General features: G+C 35.0%; 1 protein-coding gene across 6 annotated transcripts in view; it reads left to right on the top strand.

The window, feature by feature from the left end:
• The window catches only part of Relch (RAB11 binding and LisH domain, coiled-coil and HEAT repeat containing), an 87387-nt gene that overhangs the window by 23330 nt on the left and 43608 nt on the right, over window positions 1–20449 (top strand). For all 6 annotated transcript variants that reach the window (XR_004770287.1, XM_027417851.1, XM_027417852.1 and 3 more), the window contains exons 6-11: window positions 2404–2607; window positions 2713–2804; window positions 3372–3647; window positions 5792–5867; window positions 6812–6907; window positions 16501–16613. Coding sequence is in view for 5 of the 6 variants with exons in the window: in XM_027417851.1 (XP_027273652.1) it covers window positions 2404–2607; window positions 2713–2804; window positions 3372–3647; window positions 5792–5867; window positions 6812–6907; window positions 16501–16613 (857 nt within the window). In the remaining variant the exon portion in view is untranslated. The remainder of the gene's footprint in view (window positions 1–2403; window positions 2608–2712; window positions 2805–3371; window positions 3648–5791; window positions 5868–6811; window positions 6908–16500; window positions 16614–20449) is intronic.

Raw genomic sequence — 20449 nt, forward strand, 5'->3', positions numbered from 1 at the left:
CAAAATGGATCAGAGTTTAATATGAACCTGTAAGGCTTATATAGGTATATTAAAAGGGGTGAATCATTACAATTTTGAGAAATAGATAAGATTTCTTAGATATGACACCAAAATCATGGTGTTCTTCAAATGTACTCATTAAAATAATTTTTCTATTTTTAAAAGACTTTTTGCTGGTGAGATTGCTTAGCCGATAAAAGTGTTTGCCACACAGTTCTGGCAACCTAAGTTTGATCCCCAAAACCCACATAAAAATGGAAGGAAGAACCATCTCCTTTGACCTCCATAATTGAGCCATGGCATACATGCTCAATCACACTCATTATGGACACACAATAATAATAATAATAATAATAATAATAATAATAATAATAATAATAATAATAATAAATTATTAAAGCCATTCTTGAGGCTGGATGGGTAGCTCAACAGGTAAGAGCTTCTTTCTTGTTCTTCCAGAGGACCCAAGTTGGACAATTCATACCCACCTTAAATCCAACTCCCTACCCTGGCCTCTGTGGGCACACACAGACATTTAACCTGTATCCAAGCACAGATTTATACACATAAATATAAATAAAACAATTCTGTTTTTAAAACCACTGTTGAGTGAGAAGGCAAACCATGGGTAGGGTGAAAATACTCAAAAGTCAACAAAGGAAATTTGTTAGAACTCTGTAAACTCTTTTAATAAGAAATAAACAGAACTTTTTAAAACACAAGCAAAAGAATTATATGCATCACTGAAAAGGGTACCTACATAGAAATGAACTTGTGAAAGATACTCAGCTCCTTTTCCTTCAAAGATACACATACAATACATTGAGATGCCATACACTTAGGATGGCCATGACTGAGACTCAATAGGCTGGGCATGAGTTAGGCAGATTGCAATAAAGTGATGTGTGCAATATTCATTTAACAATTTATATAAGCTAAGAATGATTTATTTCTTATAAGCCAGCATCATGAGATCTTTAAAAATATTTAGCTAATTCTTTAAAAAAGTCCTAAGAGTTACTGAATATTATACCCATTTTACAGGTGGCCCTTTTAACCTAAATTAACCAATAACTATAAGCAGAGATTAGGAATATTGTATTTAGGTTTTCTCCAAACTCCACTTTCAGTGCTCATATTAACTTCATATTTAATTTTCAATTATAATTTTCCATTATTTAAGTAAGCCATCAAAAGATTAAAGTGTCATGTTTAGACTATTAACATGACTATTCTAAAGTTTTTCAGAGTCTTATTAACAAATTATAATACGGTAGCGACTTTAGTAAAAGTCCTTTCTTTTAGCACTAGACAGAATGGTTAAGAAGGAAGGAAAGAAAGAAAGAAAGAAAGAAAGAAAGAAAGAAAGAAAGAAAGAAAGAAAGAAAGAAAGAAAGAAAGGAAGGAAGGAAGGAAGGAAGGAAGGAAGAACATCTATCTATTGTTTATTACTATGTAATTGCATAATCCCATCCAAAAATCTTTGCCATAAAATACTCAAGATGCTGTACCTCTCTGTGATTTTTATGAAGTTGAATTATTCTGAAATAAAAAGAATGTTTCAAAACAACAAATTTACAGGTAGCTATTTGGATTCTTTAAATTGCCAGAAGCATTTTTTTTACAAATTCAAGTTAGATTTAAGTGGCTATGGCAAGATCAGCAGGTTAAGCTGCTTATTAATTCATTAGAGAATGTGTTGACTACATGTAGTGTGGGATGATAGAAGAACAATGCCATCAGTCAGTTTACTTCTAGTTTGTAAGTATGTTGGTGGACTAAGCACTTAGACGTTTCTTGCTCCAGTGCTAGTGAGGGACTTCATGCAAAGTGCAATATCTTTTCATCTAACACAATTAAACAGAAAGCATTAAATTAAATGGTAAGAAGAATAATTACGTAATGAAATAATGCTTAAAATATACACTTTGGGTTTTTTGTTTTGTTTTGATGTTGCTTTCTAGTTTTTTGGTTTTTTGTTTTTGGGTTGTTTTGTTTTGTTTTGTTTTTGTTTTTGTTTTTTTGTTTTTGAGACATGGTCTCACTATTTAGCCCTGAGCAACCTGGAACTCAGTATACAGGCTGGCCTCAAACTTACAGAGATCTATTTGCCTCTCCCTGGTGCTGGGATTAAAGGTATGCACCATCATGCCCAACACATTTAGACATTATAATACAATATTATCTTTGGTTTTCCAGAGTAGCAATATTTGACTCAAAATACAAGATAAAAGGGTTATCTTAATGGGTTTTGTTAAAATTACGTTTATTCTGTTTAAATTACATTATTTTATGTGGGTGCCAGGAATTGAAGTCATCAAATTGGACAGCAAGTGCCCTTACCCACTAAGCCACCACACCAGCTTCTCAAAGTATTTTTTGAAATGTTTTTGTTTTCATTAGGATTTTGAATTATGGGATGATGTAGGATTAAACATTCCCAAACCTCCAGACTTGTTACAACTTTACCGAGATTTTGGAAATCATCAAGTGACTGGAAAAGATCTTGTGGATGTGGCCAGTGGAGTAGATGAAGATGAATTAGAGGCTCTTACACCAGTTTTAGGCAGCGTCCCTCGAACAACCGATACTCCCCAGCCTCTAGAGGTGAGAAATACCAACTGACTACCCATGCCCACAAAAATTGTTTATGTAAAAATGCTACTATGAGATCTTGAGTTTCTGCTTTTTTTTTCCTGCTTTGATTTTTAGAACTCCTTGCTAGTACAGAAATTAGAAGATAAAATTAGTTTATTAAATAAAGAAAAATGGTCATTGATGGAACAAATCAGAAGACTTGAAAGGTTAGTACCTAGATGTTATTTCTAAAAGTCCTAAAATTTGTATTGACATTGGCAGGTATATAGATACATGAATCAGGGTTTCAATAGTAAGGCATAATGGTTTCACATAGCTGTTACTAAATAAAATGTCTCCTTACCAGTAAACTAGATTGATGTAGTGATCTTATAGTTTATGTCTTATATCTAAAATGTTAGATATTTTAATTTCATCTGAGTCTTGTCGTTTTCAGTAAAATCACTCCATATTAGTGGCATTCATACTAACCATTCATTATTTCATTTATAATACTAAGTTGGGTTTGATGGGATGGTCTCTGTGTTTCATATGGAGATTTCTCAAGAGCAAACTTTGGGGCCATTGTTTCTCCTCCTGGTTGACAGTTTGCAGCTATGCTTTTTAAGACTATGAAGCACCGGTGACTGTTACATAGAAGAGCTTGGTCATCCCACAAGTAATTAATAGGCTTTTAATATGTTCTGCTTATATTAACCCCCTTTTCTGGGAGTGGATATTGTTGTCAAACCTTTCAAAACTGAAATTATTCTCCTGGAATTTTCTTTGTTCAGTGAGATGGACATCCTCAAAACTGAGCACTTTACCAACCCAGCAGTTGGTGATTCTGTTCAGCCTTCCCAAAAAGATTCCGAAGACAGTAGACGGAGCCTAATTGTAAATAGTTCAGACCAGGAAACAAACAAGGATGGTCATCTTGAAACACTAGGTGGAGCTGATTCCTCGACTCCTAAAGAGAATTCCACAGGTTCTTTCCCCAGGAAGGAAAGAGAAGAAATGCCACCTTCTATATCAAGCAAAACCATGGTCCATTTTGATCAACCCAATAGGTTAGTGTGACGCCATGCTTTGAAACATGTTTTTCATTATTTGTGCTTATAGGGCTAGAAGAACTTCAGTTCATATTTGAATGCCTTTTGCAGAGTTACAATTTCTTATATTTGATATGACTTAGCACATAGGCAGAATGTGTGTCACAAGGTGGGAAAAATTATTATTAAATTATGTCAAAGAGAATACCATAAATTGACAAGTTCTGTCCTCACTAAGTGCATAAGACCTATATAACCCCTAGTAAATAATATAATAACTAATAAACAACTTTGTGCTCTTGGTCTTCCCCTCCATGCCTCTTACCTTTCTTCTGTTATCAAGCTCAGATATTAGTGCTACATAGTTGCCTGTGCTGTGACAAAGCAATACAAAATAGTTTTGTTCCCATTCCTTTTTCTATATCTGCTCTCATTACTAAAGGATGTCATTAATGTTCTCTTAATTCATTTCATTTTTCCTGGATTGCAATATTTGAAAATTTTTAGATATTTTCAGTTGTAACTTTAAAAAAAAAATTTAAGAAGGGACTATTTACTAATTTTTTCATTTCATGCATATGTGCTTAGTGTATAATAACTCATTTAATCTTATAATGCACTTTTGGCTACAATATTCTTGTTAGAGAAGCAAGTACAGTATTTCCAACATTAGGGTAAAATTTTTAAAGCAAGACTAATTTTCGTTAGACTTACAGGTCCTCATTATTACTGAGAAATACTGGATTTGTGTTAGAAAATTTCCCATTCATGAGTGACAACCTTCTGTACTTGTTATATATAATTATCTTTGCGTATATGGAACTCACAGAATTGGAATAAGATGTGCAATCCTTGAGGTGTATTTGTTCTAACATGGATGACATAAAAGCATGGAAATGTATATTGTGGTGCTCAGTAGTAGGAGCACATGTGAAGTCCTCCCATATAAGAGCGTCCGTGTAGCTCTTTTATCCTCTGAAGGTAGATGCTGTTATATTCACTCAATACCTGTGTTCCAGGCAGTGCTACTAAGAATACATTGGTAAGTGAGACACACTGTAATTCTCTCATATACAAACATTGTGGTATGAGAGAGAGTGAAGCAATTAAACTAAAGTATGAAAAATACATAATGAGTCTTGCTTTGGGAACATGTAATTATAACACGCAGCTAGTTATCAAACAGAAAGGTTTCATTGAAGAAATGTCATCAAATCTAAGATGTTGAAGAAGTAAGAGCTAACTAGGTAAAGAAAGCAAAGGCTGAGTGGGTAAAGAACATTAGGAATGAAAGTGAAAGGAACAGAATTACAAGATGCATAAAAAAATGGAAGGTTTGTTGGATTTGAAGTAAAGAGAAAGGAATGAATCCAATGAGGGTAAGAGAAAGAACTTGTTTGTGGTTTCTAGCTTGAACAAGAAAATAGATTGTGGCCCTATCCATTTAGAGTATGGGCAATGCCTAAAAGAGTTAAGGGTCCAAGCCTTGGCACATCTCTCTAACTCTGCAATCATGAAAATTAGTGAGTACAACTTGGTGTGTATGCTTTTGGTGAGATTTGTCTTTGTAAATGGAGCACACAAGCAGCTCATAGTCAACTTTATGAGTACTGTTACACAGACACAATGTTTTAGAAGTCAAGATAGGCTTGACCTTTATTATTAAACATAAAAATAAGTTGGTATTTCCTATTGTTCCTCCAATGTTTTTCTCTTAAATTATGTCAGGTATGTCAGTGAACTTTCCCTTCTCTTACAGTTTTTCTACAGGTTAAATTGAATCATTATATATTGGCACCACTGCAGTGCCTTTCCAGCTTTGTTTCTTGTTCAACCTTTGTCACTCTTTCTGAAGACATAGAAAATGGAGATGGATACTCCATTTTAGAGTTTGGAAATATTTCCTATAATTATTGATTGCTGTATCACTTAGTCTTTAATCCAATAACATATTAGGGACATTCATCTTTATGGCATCAGGCTATTTGCGATGTGTAGTATTCTTCTCTTGTATGATTCTCTTCCATCAAGTCTGGTGGCTGAGAAATTTGGAGAGCATTTGTGGGGTAGGATTAGTATGGGGATATGGGTTTCCATATGCAGATATGCAGATATGCAACTTACTTCTTGAGTCCTATCCTTTCTCCACTATTTTCTTGCAGAAAATTGTCGCCAGCTTTCCACCAAGCACTACTCTCTTTTTGTCGAATGTCTGCAGATAGTCGTTTAGGATCAGAGGTGAGTTTATATCACAGCTTCCACAAAACATCTCTACTGTTTTATGGGTGATTGCTTTTTTATAGGGTTGGGTTTCATACAAAAAAAAAATCTATTATTTAAAAATAATTCTTTAAGAAATAGTACCTGAAATTTTAAATTGTAAGGAAGGCAGTTGAATATGGGTTCACTTTCAGTCTAGCAAACTTCATTATAAAGTCAGGGCAGCTTTCTTGGGCCTTTCCTGATGGAGTTCACTATACAAGCTATTGCCCATTTAGGGATTTTTTTTTTTTTTTTTTTTTAAGGAAAAGAGCAAACAAACCAGTAGCCATTGAAGAGGCCCCATTTCTGGGCTATCCCTTCTTCTCAGAACTGAAAAATAGCAGGCCTCCCAACTCTCATCACTGCTTTTGTTTTAATTGACATTTTATCTTTTAAATAAATATTTCATTTTCCTGGCATGTAGAATTATACGTGTTTAGATGCATCAATGTACAAGGATCCATTGAATCAGGATGACTGGTATCCGTCATTTCAGATATCAAATTTGTGTATTGGACACTTTCAAAATCATAAATCCTCTGTATGAGCTAATTTGTAATGTTCAATTCATTGTTGACCACCATGGTTATCCTACTGTGCTATATACCTAGCTGCTAGGATAGATAACTTTTTGTGTTGCCCTTCTTAGCACCTAGGGCTGTAGCTTAGTATAGAAGCGCTTGCTTAGAGTGTGTTTATTCCAGCATCATAAACATTAAATAAATAAAGCATTCCTCATACCTCACTCTATTGCTTTTACTAGCATATTTATCCCATGACAGCCCCACAGAAATGATGTGTTATTATTAGTATGAGTTATAATGCTGGAGTATGTGCTTAAATCAGAAGCGACAAAATTCACAGTATAAATGTTTATGCACAGAAGTCATCCACAATCATCATTTAACTGGTTTTTCTAGGTGTCTAGGATTGCAGACAGTGAAAAAAGTGTTATGTTAATGCTGGGACGATGCCTGCCACACATTGTTCCTAATGTACTGTTGGCAAAAAGAGAGGTAAGACACATAAAACTATTTTCATCCCAGTAGTCCCATCATGTGGTCCATTTTTGTCATTTTGAAGTTTAGTGTTATATTTTTATTTTGTTAAGTCTGTTACTTGCAATCATATTCTTACTTTTGTGCATGCGTCTCTGCTCCTAGAGAATGGTTTTACACCTCTGTCAGGTGAGTTCAGTAAAACTGCATGGTATCCATGGTTTCCAGTTTTGCTTACAGCATTATTATTAGCTTTCGCAGTGCTATTACTGTAGGTCCATTTAGGTGTCGTGAATGCTGTCATCTTCAGTAACCAAACACTAATTGATATTTTTTGTGTTCTTTTGATGATGTCTTCAATATGTCTACATACTGATTGAAAATTAACAGACTAATACATAGTAATGTAGTATTTTCCCCGAATGCATTTGTAAATGCTTGTTAGAAATGTTAGCTTTATTATGTTTGACAATAAATTCTTACAATGATATGATAGTTATGATAGTCACTATAATAACCATTTAAGGTTCCTTAAGTTTTATGTTTGCATTCTTGACAGATGTTTTAACCATCCTAGATAAAGGTACAAGTAAATTTTAGTACATGTGACTTAGACCATTAACCAGGAACACATTAGGAAGTTATCCTTATAGTAATAAATTATTATCACATATATATTTAACCAATAAAAGATAAAAATGTATACATTTTTACCATTATCATGTTAATGTTTATCACTGATTTTATTCATGGGACCTACAGTATGATAGGTACATAATGCATTGGCAAAACCCATTTAAACCTGACCTTAGTTATCTATGTAAGCAAAAGAAATTCGTACTGATCCTCAAGAAAGGATATGTAGAGCTTTGAAAGTTTTTATTCCTATAGTGTTTTTAATTTAAAAAATGACTTAAATTTTTTCATTCCTATAGATGTTTTAATTTTTACAAGCTTAGAAAATATTCTTGCTGATGGCTTTATTTGTATCTATTTAAAATGATTGTAAGATAATAATGTATATGGAAGTTTTCTAGATCTTGAAGGATCAGTGTCCAATTTCACAATTGTTTTGCGGTTCTGCCTGGCAGGATGTTGTTTGAGCTTTTCTTTTTCTTTCTCGACTTGTATTACCCATGCTATGAATTACTGTTTGCATCCCACTTACTGTCCTTCCTAAATCAATATAATCTTTAAGTGTTACCAAACCTGACTTTCATAAAATTAGTTTTGTCTTCTTTTCATATTAGCATAAAACACTTCTATAACTAAAATCTGATTGTGCTGCATGAAGTATTTATAGTTTTGCATCATCAATAATCAGATACTCTGTGTGTGTACACACACATGTATACTTTTTTTGGCTGATTTTAAATTTTTATGTTTGAAAACTATTGAATGTTCTTAAAGGTTCATGAAGAACTGACCCTTTCCTCTATTAACTTCTTTTTATCTTATTTTATTCAATTAATTAAAGTTGTATTCTTTCAAAATTAAATTGGTAAATAATAAAGTATATTAGCTTGATCTAAAACAAATCCCTAGGTACAAAAGGACAAAACCTTTGAGCATATGCTGTGAGGCTCTGAGTTCAATCCCTAGTGCCACCAGAGGGAGAAAAGAAGCAAAACTTGTATTAATATATCACTGACATTTGATTTATTTTTAATATTTCACCTATTTAAGTCTGTGTTTTTAAAGAGCTCTTGTGGCTGGGTGTTGGTGGCACATGCCTTTAATCCCAGCACTCAGGAGGCAGAGGCAGGCAGATCTCTGTGAGTTCGAGACCAGCCTGGTCTACAAGAGCTAGTTCCAGGACAGCCTCCAAAGCCACAGAGAAACCCTGTCTCGAAAAAACTAAAAAATAAAATAAAATAAAATAAAGAGCTCTTGTGATTAAAGGATTGGCATTTGAGGCTTGTTTTATTTCTCAAGTTTTATGTGCTTTTTTTCAGCAAAAGCATAGTTAAAAAGTTTAGTCAACTGAAGATCATAATAATTTCCTAGCTGATTACATAGCATATTAGAAACAGGGCTTAAGACTTGTTTTAGTAAGTGTACGTGTTACAGCTCTAAGGGGAAACACTTCCCCAATGCAAGTATTACATCTCTAAAGGGAAAGATATCCTGGCAGTCAAGAGCCAAGAAATACCACAAAGTCACATGTCACAGAAAACATTTATTAGGAGAGACACAAGAGGTCTCTCTTGGGTGAGAAGCAACAGACTTGAGCAGGAGGTGGGCTTTATATAAGGTTCCTTGGAGATGGACTGCAGGGATTTTGCAGCCTGATCTTAGGCTTTTTTTTTTTTTTTCCTGTAGGGCGTGGCCTAGCCACTCCCATCTCAGAGGGTTGGCATTATGGCCCAAGTCTGGGGGGTTGGGGCTAGCCACTCATGTGCTTTGAAGCAATACATTAACTTGGATTAACTTTTATAAAATAGAAAAAGATAGACAACACAAACCCTTTTCTACATCCCACTTATAATTTTACTAACTTCTAATGTATTTTTCCAAGTCCTTTGACCATTTTTAATTGGACTGTCTTCATATGTTTTAGCTGTAAGAGTAGAGGTTCATATATTCTGGATATGAAACCCTTATCACATACAGCTTGCAATCATTTTATAGTTAGCTCTTATACTGATTATTGAGCTGACGTGTTTTGCCTATTGAAGGCCTTTCCACTTCTGTTGACAATCCACTAATATAGATTGTTTGGGCCTGAAAATCTCAGTTCTATTCCATTGGACTGTATATGCTATTCTTATCCTTAAGCCACTCCTTAAGTGCTTTTTTTTTTTTTTTGCTCTAGTTTTTAATAAGTTTAAATAATTGGGACATCTGAGTCTTCCAACTTTACCTGTTTAAGTATCACTTGGTTATTTAGGAACCCTTGCACTTACATAGATTTACTGCTCAACTTCCTTTTCTGCAAAAACAGGTCATGGAGGTTTTAAAAGATGGAATCTTCTCATGACTTAGGAAGCATTGCCATCCTACCAACATGGGTGTGTCATTTTTTTTTCTTTTTGTGATGGGGGCGGGGCTGGTTTCTCTGTGTAGCACTGGCTGTTCTGAAACTTAGTAGATGAAGCCGCCTTGCACTCAGAGATCCATCTGCATCAGCCTCCCAAGTGCTGAGATTAAAGGCATGCACCACCACACTCACCTTATGTCATGGCTTCATTTCTTCACTCCTGTGGAGAGATAGGAAGTAGAGACAGGAAAATTCCCAGAAACTGATGGCTCTCACACAACAGTGAGTAAATGAGAACCTGTCTCATGGGTGATAACCAACACCAGAGGTTGTCCTTTGACTTCCACACTTACTGCTATGGCAAGTACACAACACACACACACACACACATACAGTAGGGAAGGAGAGATTGGGGGCTGAGGAGTGACTCAGTTGACAGGAAAGTAGGAGGATCAGAGTTTGGATCTCCAGTACCGACATAAATATTGGCTGGGCTGGCAGCTCAACTATAATTCAAGCCTTGAAAGGCAGAGACATGTGACAACAACAGAATCCCTGAAGCAAGCTAGCTAGCAAAAGTGGCCATATTATCAAACTGTGAGTTTGATTGTGAGACTCTACTCCAAAGAATAAGGTAGAAGAGCAATTCAGGAAGATACCATACATCAACTTTAGGTCACACACACACACCATATACATACACATGAAATGAAAATGGGGGGGACGTTGCAAAATATGGATCTGTTAAAAAAAAGTCCTTAAATGTCTAGAAATGACATCTTATGTGTTACTGTGTAACTTTCGATACATTTAAATTAAAATTCACAAAGACATTTTTCTAAGTGTCACCTTGTCTACTTAGAAAATTTAGCTTAGATATAACAGTCAGAATTACAATGAAAGTTTTTAAAGGACTAGAGTTATTGAATTAGAGGGATGATGCCAACAGAGAATATTGATCAATTTGTGAATGGATGTGTAATGAGTATATTGATGAACACTAATCTCCAGGCATGAATATGTTAGTGCTTCAGAGACTTGGAGGTGAATAAATATCAGAATAACCTAGCTTAACAGGTCAGATTCCAGTATCAATCTGTGCCAGCCGTTTTTGTGACCAGACCACTCCTGTTTTTATCATTGTCTCTGTCAGCACTGTGTCTGAGGAAGAGGCTATCTTGAAGGCTTTCCTTACAGAGTTTACATGTTGCAACCATTAATGTATCAAAGGTGTATCCAATTACCTTGGCATGGAGCATCAACCAAAAAATTAGTATCACTGACTTCCCATATACTGCAAATGTTGCTAGCAGGAAATTAAGTTAGATAGCAATAGAAATTACTAACAGCTATCATTTTAGGAAGCAAAAACAGAGTTTTGTTGTTTTTTCTCTTCAAACTTCAAGTATCGTAATTGTTAGAATAAAGGGACCCAAACTTAGTTGCTTTACTTCTCGTGTTCCAGTTTGGATTGTTTAATAATACTACTATGTTGAGATGCTTTTTAAAAGACATCTTTTATTTCATGAGATCAGTGTTTCCTCAGTGAATACCTTTTTAAAGGTATGTTTAAAAAAAAAAAATACCTTGTCATCTCTGCTTGAGATAGCAGAAAGAAATCTTTACCTTTGGTTAGTACAGAGAAGTAAACAAAGGCAGGGACTCTGGTAGTTCTGTGGCAGTGTTCCCAGTTAATGCATTCCTTAACCTTGAGAGATGAAAGCTTTTTTATACTATATGATGAGCTTTTCCTTTGGTTAAGAATGCTAACCCTCACAATAAAGGAAACACGGAGGAAGTGTTACAAAGCTTAAAGAAGAAATAGCAAGACTTTTTTTGTGCTACATTTTATAATTAAAAAAAAACTTAAAGACCAAAGATTATATTCTTTATTTTAAATTCTGTTTCTATCTTTGCAAGTATGGAAAGTATCTTTCCTTCATTTGATAATTTTAAAGTTATAAATTAAGGAAAGAATACAAAAAAATAGTATCGGAAGTATACCTGTAGAAATAGGAGGTGCAAGAAAGCATCGAGGAAGCAAAAGATAGGAACTGAAAGAAATTATAGTCAAACCTGGGAGTCTTTCTTCGTTTCAGAAGTTATTTCTTCTGTTAGTACTTCTGGGAGAATTTCTAACATACAGTTCTAGTAGGGGGCCTCCTAACGTTAAAACTTGTAACTTCTCTTGTTGATTCCATTGACTCAGCAGGCTGAACAGAATCAGCTAAAAATTAAATTAATATTCTTGAATTAATACTAATTCTTTATAAGAATCTTGGTATTAGTAGTCTTCTACCCTCATGTCACTAAATTTCCAAATCAGACTAAATACTTATTTTATGAGAGTTCTCCAATAAAGTCTTAGTAATCCATCAAGCATCATATTAGCATCTGTCTTAAGAGTTTCTATTGCTGTGAAGAGACATCATAACCATGGCAACCTTTTTTTTTAATGACTTTATTTATGTGTTTGTTAATTTGTTTTTATACCCAATCACAGTTTCCCTTCTCTCCTGTCTTCCTCATCCCTCCCCTCAACCTTCCCTCTGCCCACCCCCATCCACTCCTCCTCTGTTTCTATTCACAAAAGGTCAGGCCTCCCATGGAGATTGACAAAACATGATATATCAAGTTGTAGTAAGACTAAGCACCTCACCTTGTATTAATTAGGGCTGGGCAAAGGAACCCAGTATGAGGAATAGGGTCCCAAAAGCTGATAAAGAAGTCAGAGACAGCCCCTGCTCCCACTGTTAGGAGTCCCACAAGTAGACTGTATAGCCTAGGACAGTCCCATGAAGGTTCCTTGGGCCCATCCATTTGCCTTTGAATTGCATGATGCCATTGTTTTTAACAGCTGAGTAATACTTCATTATGTAAATGTATCATATTTTCTTCATCCTTTCTTCAGTTGAGGGGCTTCTATGTTGTTTCCAGGTTCTGGTTATTACAAATAAAGCTGCTGTGAAGATAGTTCAGCAAGTGTCCTTATGGTATGATTAAGAATTCTTTGGGTATATGCCCAAGAGTGGTATAACTGGGTCATGAGGTAGATCAATTCCAAGTTTTCTGAGAAACTGCCATATTGATTTCCAAAGTAGCTGTACAAGTTTGCACAACCACCAGCAATGGAGGGGAGTGTTCCCTTTGGTCCACATCTTTTCCAACATGAGTAGTTTCTTGTGTTTCTGATCTTAGCCCATTCTGACAGCTATAAAGTAGAACCTCAGAGTCATTTGATTTGCATTTCTGTGATGGCTAAGGATGTTGAACGTATCTTTAAGTGTATCTAAACCATTTGAGATTCCTCTGTTGAAAATTTCTCTGTTTAGATCTGTATCCCATTTTTAATTAGATTATTTGGATTTTTGATGTCTAGTTTCTTGAGTTGTTTTTTTAATATATATTGGAGATCAACCCTCTGTCACATGTGGGATTGGCAGAGATCTTTTCCCATTCTGTAGACTGCCCTTTTGTTATTGATGTGTCCTTTGCATTACAGAAGCTTATCCATTTCATGGCATCCATTTATTGTTGATCTGCATTACTGGTGTTCTATTCAGGAAGTTGTCTCCCCTACCAATGCATTTTAAACTGTTTCCCACTTTCTTTTCTATGAGGATTTATGTTGAGGTTTTTGATCCACTTGGACTTGAGTTTTTTGTAGGGTAATAGATATGAATTTATTTGTATTCTTCTACATGCCAACCACCCAGTTATACTAGCACCATTTGTTGAAGATGCTTCCTTTCTTGCATTGTATAATTTTGGTTTCTTTGTCAAAAATCACGTGTCCATAGGTGTGTGGATTTACTACTGAGTCTTTAATTCAGTTCCATTGGTCTACCTGTCTGTTTCTATGCCAAAATCATGCTGTTTTTATTACTTTTTCCCTGTAGTAGAGCTTGATATCATGGATGGTGATAGCTCCAGAACTTCTTTTATTATACAGTATTGTTTTAACTGTCCTGGGTTTTTTGTTTTTCCACATGAAGTTGAGTATTATTCTTTCAAGGTCTGTAAAGAATTGTGTTGGGATTTTAATGGTAATTGTGTTGAAATATGTAGACTGCTTTTGGGAAGATGATCATTTTTACATGGCAACTTTTATAAAGGAAAACATTTAATTGGTGCTAGCTTATAGTTTCATAGGCTTAGACCGTTATCTTGGTGAGAAAAATAGTAGCATGCAAGCAGACATGTCCTGGAGAAGGAGCTGAGCCTTCTACATCTTGATCCACAGGCAGCAGGAGAGTATGCCACACTGGGTAGAGGTTGAGCATATAAAACCTCAAATCCCACCTCCACAGTTACACACTTCCTCCAGCAATGCCACAAGTGCTACTCATTACAGCCAAGCATTCATACACATGAGGAGTCTGTGGGGGCCATAATTATTCAAACCACCAAGTATCCAATGAGGTCATACAGTAATTTAATATTCTGTCTTGCATTGTCAGTGCAGAACTATTTTTCCTAATTTTCTGTCACTTTTTAGTTGCTGTTTAGTATAAAATCCATATAGGCATCTATATAGTATGATTGAAATAATAGAATACATAACATACTTTAGACTTTGTAGTTCTCACATTTGTTTGGAGTTCTATAACATGAAATAATAAATGACCTAGAGACTGATGTTGGGGTTCAAACTTCAAGCTGAATGTCAGAAAAGCAAATCAGTTGGCCACTAGCTTCTTACCTCTACCTCAGGCTTAATGGGCTGATCCTGTCTCCATGAGCTCTCTCCAAGCCTCAGACTGTAACCTCTCCTCAGTGTGGCTGGAGAATGAATGTACCTGTGTTCAGTGTGGGTGGAGACTGGATGCCTTCTTGAGACCTTGCTTCTATCTTATATACTTCTATCTTATATGCTTCCATCTTATATACTTATATATGTACTTCATATATATACTTATATATGTTGGGGATAAAGGTGTAAGCTATTTTAGACTGATACACTCTTGTGTAAATCTGGGTGGCCTTGAACTCAGAGAGATCTGTCTGTCTCTTAAATCTGAGTCCTAGGATTAAAGGTGTGTGCCACCACCTCCTAGCTTCTGGCTACTAGGAATAAAGGTGTATGCCTGGCTTTTATGGCTTGTGACTGACTTTTCTGAATCCTCGGGCAAGCTTTAGTAAATCATAAATAAGATATCACTACAGAGTTCTTCTTGTCTAGATCTTAAAACTTCAAATTTTTATTAGTCAATTAAAATTTTATTATGAAATATAAAAGCCTTGAAGAAAGAACTTTTAGTCATGCTTTTCAGATCCAATTTAAAAACTGTGTCATCTACTTTTAAGAAAGCAATTGCATACTTTAAGCATGCTTCTCTTACAGGGTAAATGTTAGAATTGTTTTCTTAGGCTCTAAGCTGTAGTTGACAATCACGCCTTGTTTCATGTTTTAATTTGCTTATACTTTGGGGCAGGTACTTAGGTAGATGGTAAAGAGAGATTCTTCCCTCCACATTATATATTCTAGTGATTTCTTTAGAATGCTTTGAGCTTAGAGCCTTTCTCTCCCAAAAATATCTTTTTACTTTGGAGCTTTTTCTTTTTTAACCACTAGATTTGAAAATCCACTTAAATAAAAAACATAATATATTCAGGGTTCAGAATATTGTCTTGATGAAATGTGGAACAGCTTTAATTTCATACATTTCTATGAAAAAGAAACTTGGCAGTTACTTTCCTAAAAAATGTTTGTTATTTCTACATGGTGAATGTGCAATGAAATATAATTTAATTTTGAGTTTAATATCAGTAGTAATACCGATTTATCTGCACCTATAGCCCAAAAAAAATTTTTTTTTTTTTTTGGTTTTTCGAGACAGGGTTTCTCTGTGTAGCTTTGGAGCCTATCCTGGCACTCGCTCTGGAGACCAGGTTGGCCTCGAACTCACAGAGATCCGCCTGCCTCTGCCTCTCTAGTGCTGGGATTAAAGGTGCGCCACCAACACCCAGCTCAGTTTTTTTTTTAACTGGATTAAATATGGAGGGTACAAAATTACTGGGTTATAGCTCATCCTAAGAGAAGCACATTTTGTGTGAGTGGAAAGGAATTTTTGTTATGTTGTTTGGGAAAATTTTTTTGTGTTTTTATTTGTTTTGATTTTTGTTTACCTGTGTTGGTTTTTGACTTGGGTTTGTTGTTATTGTTGTTGTTGTTGTTGTTGTTATTGGGAGATGGTATGTGTAGTGTTGGTTGGAGGTCAAGACCTTATATGAGATAAATATAAATAAATACCTTATTGAGATGGATGCCCACACCCAGGGGAAAGTTTTCTTTTGTTGATGTTCTAAAAAAAAAAATAGTGAACTTTGCAAAAAATTTAAAACACTTCAAAATAAAGTTATACCAGTTTGTCAGTTGGTGGACGTTAATTAGTATAAAAACCTTGTGGATCCTTGGACAATACTGAGCGAGAAATGAAGATTTAGTAGAACCTTAAATATTTTTTTATTACTGTGGTTTATCCTTCTGTATAACAAACATAAACATTTTGTAATGATATTCTTCTGTTTGCTGAGGTTTAAAGTTTGTTTTAAGGGTATTCTGGAAGAAAAGATAGGATATACTGCAATATATTTTTATTTTGAATTCTCCACCCTCATATTTCTTTAGGAGTTGATCCCCCTCATATTGTGTACAGCATGCCTACACCCCGAACCTAAAGAAAGAGACCAGCTCCTCCACATACTCTTCAACTTGATCAAGAGGCCAGATGATGAGCAAAGGTGGGTGTCCAGGGATAAACAACTGCAATGCTGACATACTAATTTTTCTTGATGAGCATCATATTTGGTGATTTATTTCATCTACAGACCTTTTTTCCTTCCCAGTATCAATTTCCGTGTGCTGGAGCTTGCCCATCATGTGTCCATCATTATGTGAATGACCTCAATAGTGTTGTCATTAGTTTGCTTTCCTTCTGTTCACCTCCTTTTAAAAGGAACCTGCAATTTGTACCAACAAATAAATAGATAATAGGAAAAACTCTCTGAGAAATTAAACCTGTGGAAATAAGTAAGTTCTTGAAGCAAAAATGGCTATAAAAAGTAGGTACAAATCCAGTTGAGGACCCCTACTATTATAATTACTAATAACTAAGTTTGCAGAGTGAATCTATGGGTTGTTGTAAAGTGTTAACTTTTTATTGACTCTAGACACATGTATATACTAGAGGATATTACCAAAACTTTGTTATATTTTGATCTGAAAATTCTGTTAATTCAAACTCTTTCCTCATTTCTAGTACAGAGGCATCTCCTAGTTCTCAATGATTAGGTTGTAGCTGAGACTTTGCTATAAAGGGGATAGAGCAAGCACCATAAATCTTCTAGTGTTCTCCATCGTGCTATAAAGAAATCAGCTCTTCCTTTGTCTGCAAAATACAAGAAGCCATAGTTAGGTGTCATGGAGAACCCCACAAGCATTCTCATGTCCTTAGATAGGAACCTACCCTTATCTACCAGCATGTATTCTCAGTACTACTTTGGATGAGTGATAAGACCTAGGAAAACAAGTAGTAATAAAACCTTGATAGGGACAGGCGGTGGTGGCGCATGCTTTTAATCCCAGCACTCAGAAGGCAAAGGCAGACAGATCTCTGTAAGTTTGAGACCAGCCTGGTCTACAAGAGCTAGTTCCAGGACAGCCTCCAAAGCCACAGAGAAACCCTGTCTCAAAAAACAAAAACAAAAACAAACAAACATAAAAGAACCCTTGATAGGTTCTACTTCTTCAGATTTGCCTTGTTTTGGAGGGAAAAAATGCTCTAGCGGAAAGCAAGTTTCTTTTGTTTTTAATCCTGAGATTTTTCTTTTTTGAGGTGGCAAATAGTTGCCATTTCAAGAATATTTCTTTCAATTTGGAATTTTTTAGGAAGACATAAACTACTTGGGGTAGGGAGAGTAAAGAATGAGCAGTAAGTGTTTGTGAGAAAGGTACTTGGGAAATAGATAGCCCTTAATGAATCTAGATTAAGAAAATGTAGAAGCTACTAAGTCAAGCAGCCATTGTTTGTGTAAGGAAAATGGTTGTTTCTGTGGACTAAACACAGTTTGAGATACAAGTCAAAAGACATAGAAAGATGTAAGTGGCATGCTTTCAACCAAATTATGGGGTCTTTGGTAAAATCCTATAAGCCAAAGAAAGACCCGAAACCACCCAAGAAAGTACACTGCTACCTTTTCATCTTAGTGAATTTGCAAGCCATTTCAAATTTTTTAAATAACAAATTCTCATTGTGAAGATAATAAGTACTAAAGCAGAAGTGAAATCACATGACTAATCCTGCACTTAGTAGACAGTAGCAGATAATTTTGTTAGTTTGAGTCCAACCTGGTCTATACATAGTGAGTCGCAGAATAGCCAGGGCTATATAGAGAGACTCTGTCTCAAAATGAAAAAAAGAAGAAAACCCAAGTACTGAAAAAGGGAGAAAAAGCAATCCTAGATTCAGTATAGCACATAAGATTAAGTATTTTATATGGCTAAAGTGTCTCTGGAGTAAAACTATTGTGTAGCTTCTTCCTGTATCTCAAAGCAAATCAAAGTTGAAACTGTTTCTTCTTAGAGAAACAGAATTATCATGAGTCCCCAAAAAAATCACTATACAATGAGCATGGCAGTGATTCTGAAACTTCACAGTAAATATGTGAATAATACAATGAGAGATACATGTGTGAAATGTCATAATGAAATTAATATTTTATCAGTATGCTATGAGCATAGTACAGTGACAGATACATGTGTAAAACCAATCCTTTATTTGTACAATAACTACAAATTTAGTAATTGTCATAATAAAACCCACAGTAACATTGTACCTTGAAAAATAATTTATTACAGAAACATTTATAAACATTTGATATTCTTGAAAGAAATCAAGAATTGATGACTATTATAAAACAGAAAGGAACATAAAAATATTAGAGGGAAAAGTCTAGAATACCAAGATACTCAGAAAGAAAAAGTAAAATATGAGTTTTTCAAATTTCTATTATAGGCTTTATAGACTTAATATTACTGAAAACTGAGTACATGTTATAAACCATAAATTTCAAATATCACTAAACCAGTGTTGTCTGGCCTCCTAGAAGACTGAAGAATTGCTTGCTCAAACCTCTGGTTTTAATAATTTCCAAGAAATCTTCAATACTGGCTCATAATTTATAGTGATGGGCAGAATATAGATGCACATCTTCCTCTAACATGTTTATATAAAATATCTTGAAAAATACCAGTGTCTTTCTAAATGGCATGAGTAATATTTTATCGGCAGTAATATTTGATAGCCTTGAAAGCCAACTGGCATATTTGCTATTTCATTCATTCGGTATAAGTTTACAGAAGTACATATAAAAGTCCTAGTAATTCCTATAAGCTTCACTATAATTTAAATATTCTCCTTAAAATCACTTTTCATCAACTTAGCCATCCATGTATTTGTCCATCCTTCTATGACTTAAAATGAGCAAATTAGTTTATAATCTCTGAACATTGGTTCCAGTCAAGTCTTCATTGCTGAAATCCAGTTTCTCTTTCATTGTGAAAGGCTTTGAAGTCTGAAGTTGTATGCAAGTGAATGAAGAAGCATTACTCACTATATTTAATAAACAGGGGGAAAGAGCCTTGTTCCCAGCTTTCTGCAGTGTTTTCATTATTATTCTAGTGACTCGTGTTGTATTTGTGCCCTTAGGAGTTAGTTATCTGTGGGCATCTAATTCATATTATCTCTCTGCTTTCCTGCTTACACTTCATTTCTCCTAAATATCCCCATTTTTCCCACACAGGTGAACATGCTATGTCATAGCTTCATAATGATTAGTCTTTATAAAATGTAATATATGGAGACTGGAGAGATGGCTCAGTGGTTAACAGCACTGGCTGCTCTTTCCAGAGATTCTGAATTCAATTCCCAGCAACCTCATGGTGGTTCACAACCATCTATAGTGGGATCTGATGCCCTCTTCTGGCATAAAGTTGATAGAGCACTTATATATACATAAAATAAATAAATAAAATAATATATGAATATTTGCATTACTGAGTTATCAATAAACCATTTGCAGTATCTCCAGATAAATACAGTGTTTAGGCCACAATCAAAGAAAATTAGTTATGCCAGGGAGAGTTTTATTTTCATCTAAATCAGTAGTTTTCAACCTTCCTAATCCTTAGTATACTTTCCTCATGGTGAACCCCAACCATAACATTATTTTTATTACTACTTCATAAGTATAATTCTTTTACTGTTATGAATCATGATGAAAATATCTGCTGTGCAGGATATCTGAGATGTGACCCCCAGGTTGGGAACCACTGATCTAAATGGTGATTTGATGGCTTGAGTACACAGAAAATTTATGCCCTAAAGCAGCGGCTCTGAGTAGCTCATATTTCAATTGTGGGGGTGGGGACTCTGCTTTGGTCTTACACTAGCTAGTCAATCTATATATTTGGCCCCTTGTCAGAATCTAACAGAATTTAGCATCTTTATCTTTCCTAGTCTCTCAAGATTATTGAGAACAGAAGCTGTTTTGTTAATTAAGTGGTAGATACCCTGAGG

Source organism: Cricetulus griseus, chromosome 5 (genome assembly GCF_003668045.3).
Source record: "Cricetulus griseus strain 17A/GY chromosome 5, alternate assembly CriGri-PICRH-1.0, whole genome shotgun sequence".
Taxonomy (NCBI): domain Eukaryota; kingdom Metazoa; phylum Chordata; class Mammalia; order Rodentia; family Cricetidae; genus Cricetulus; species Cricetulus griseus.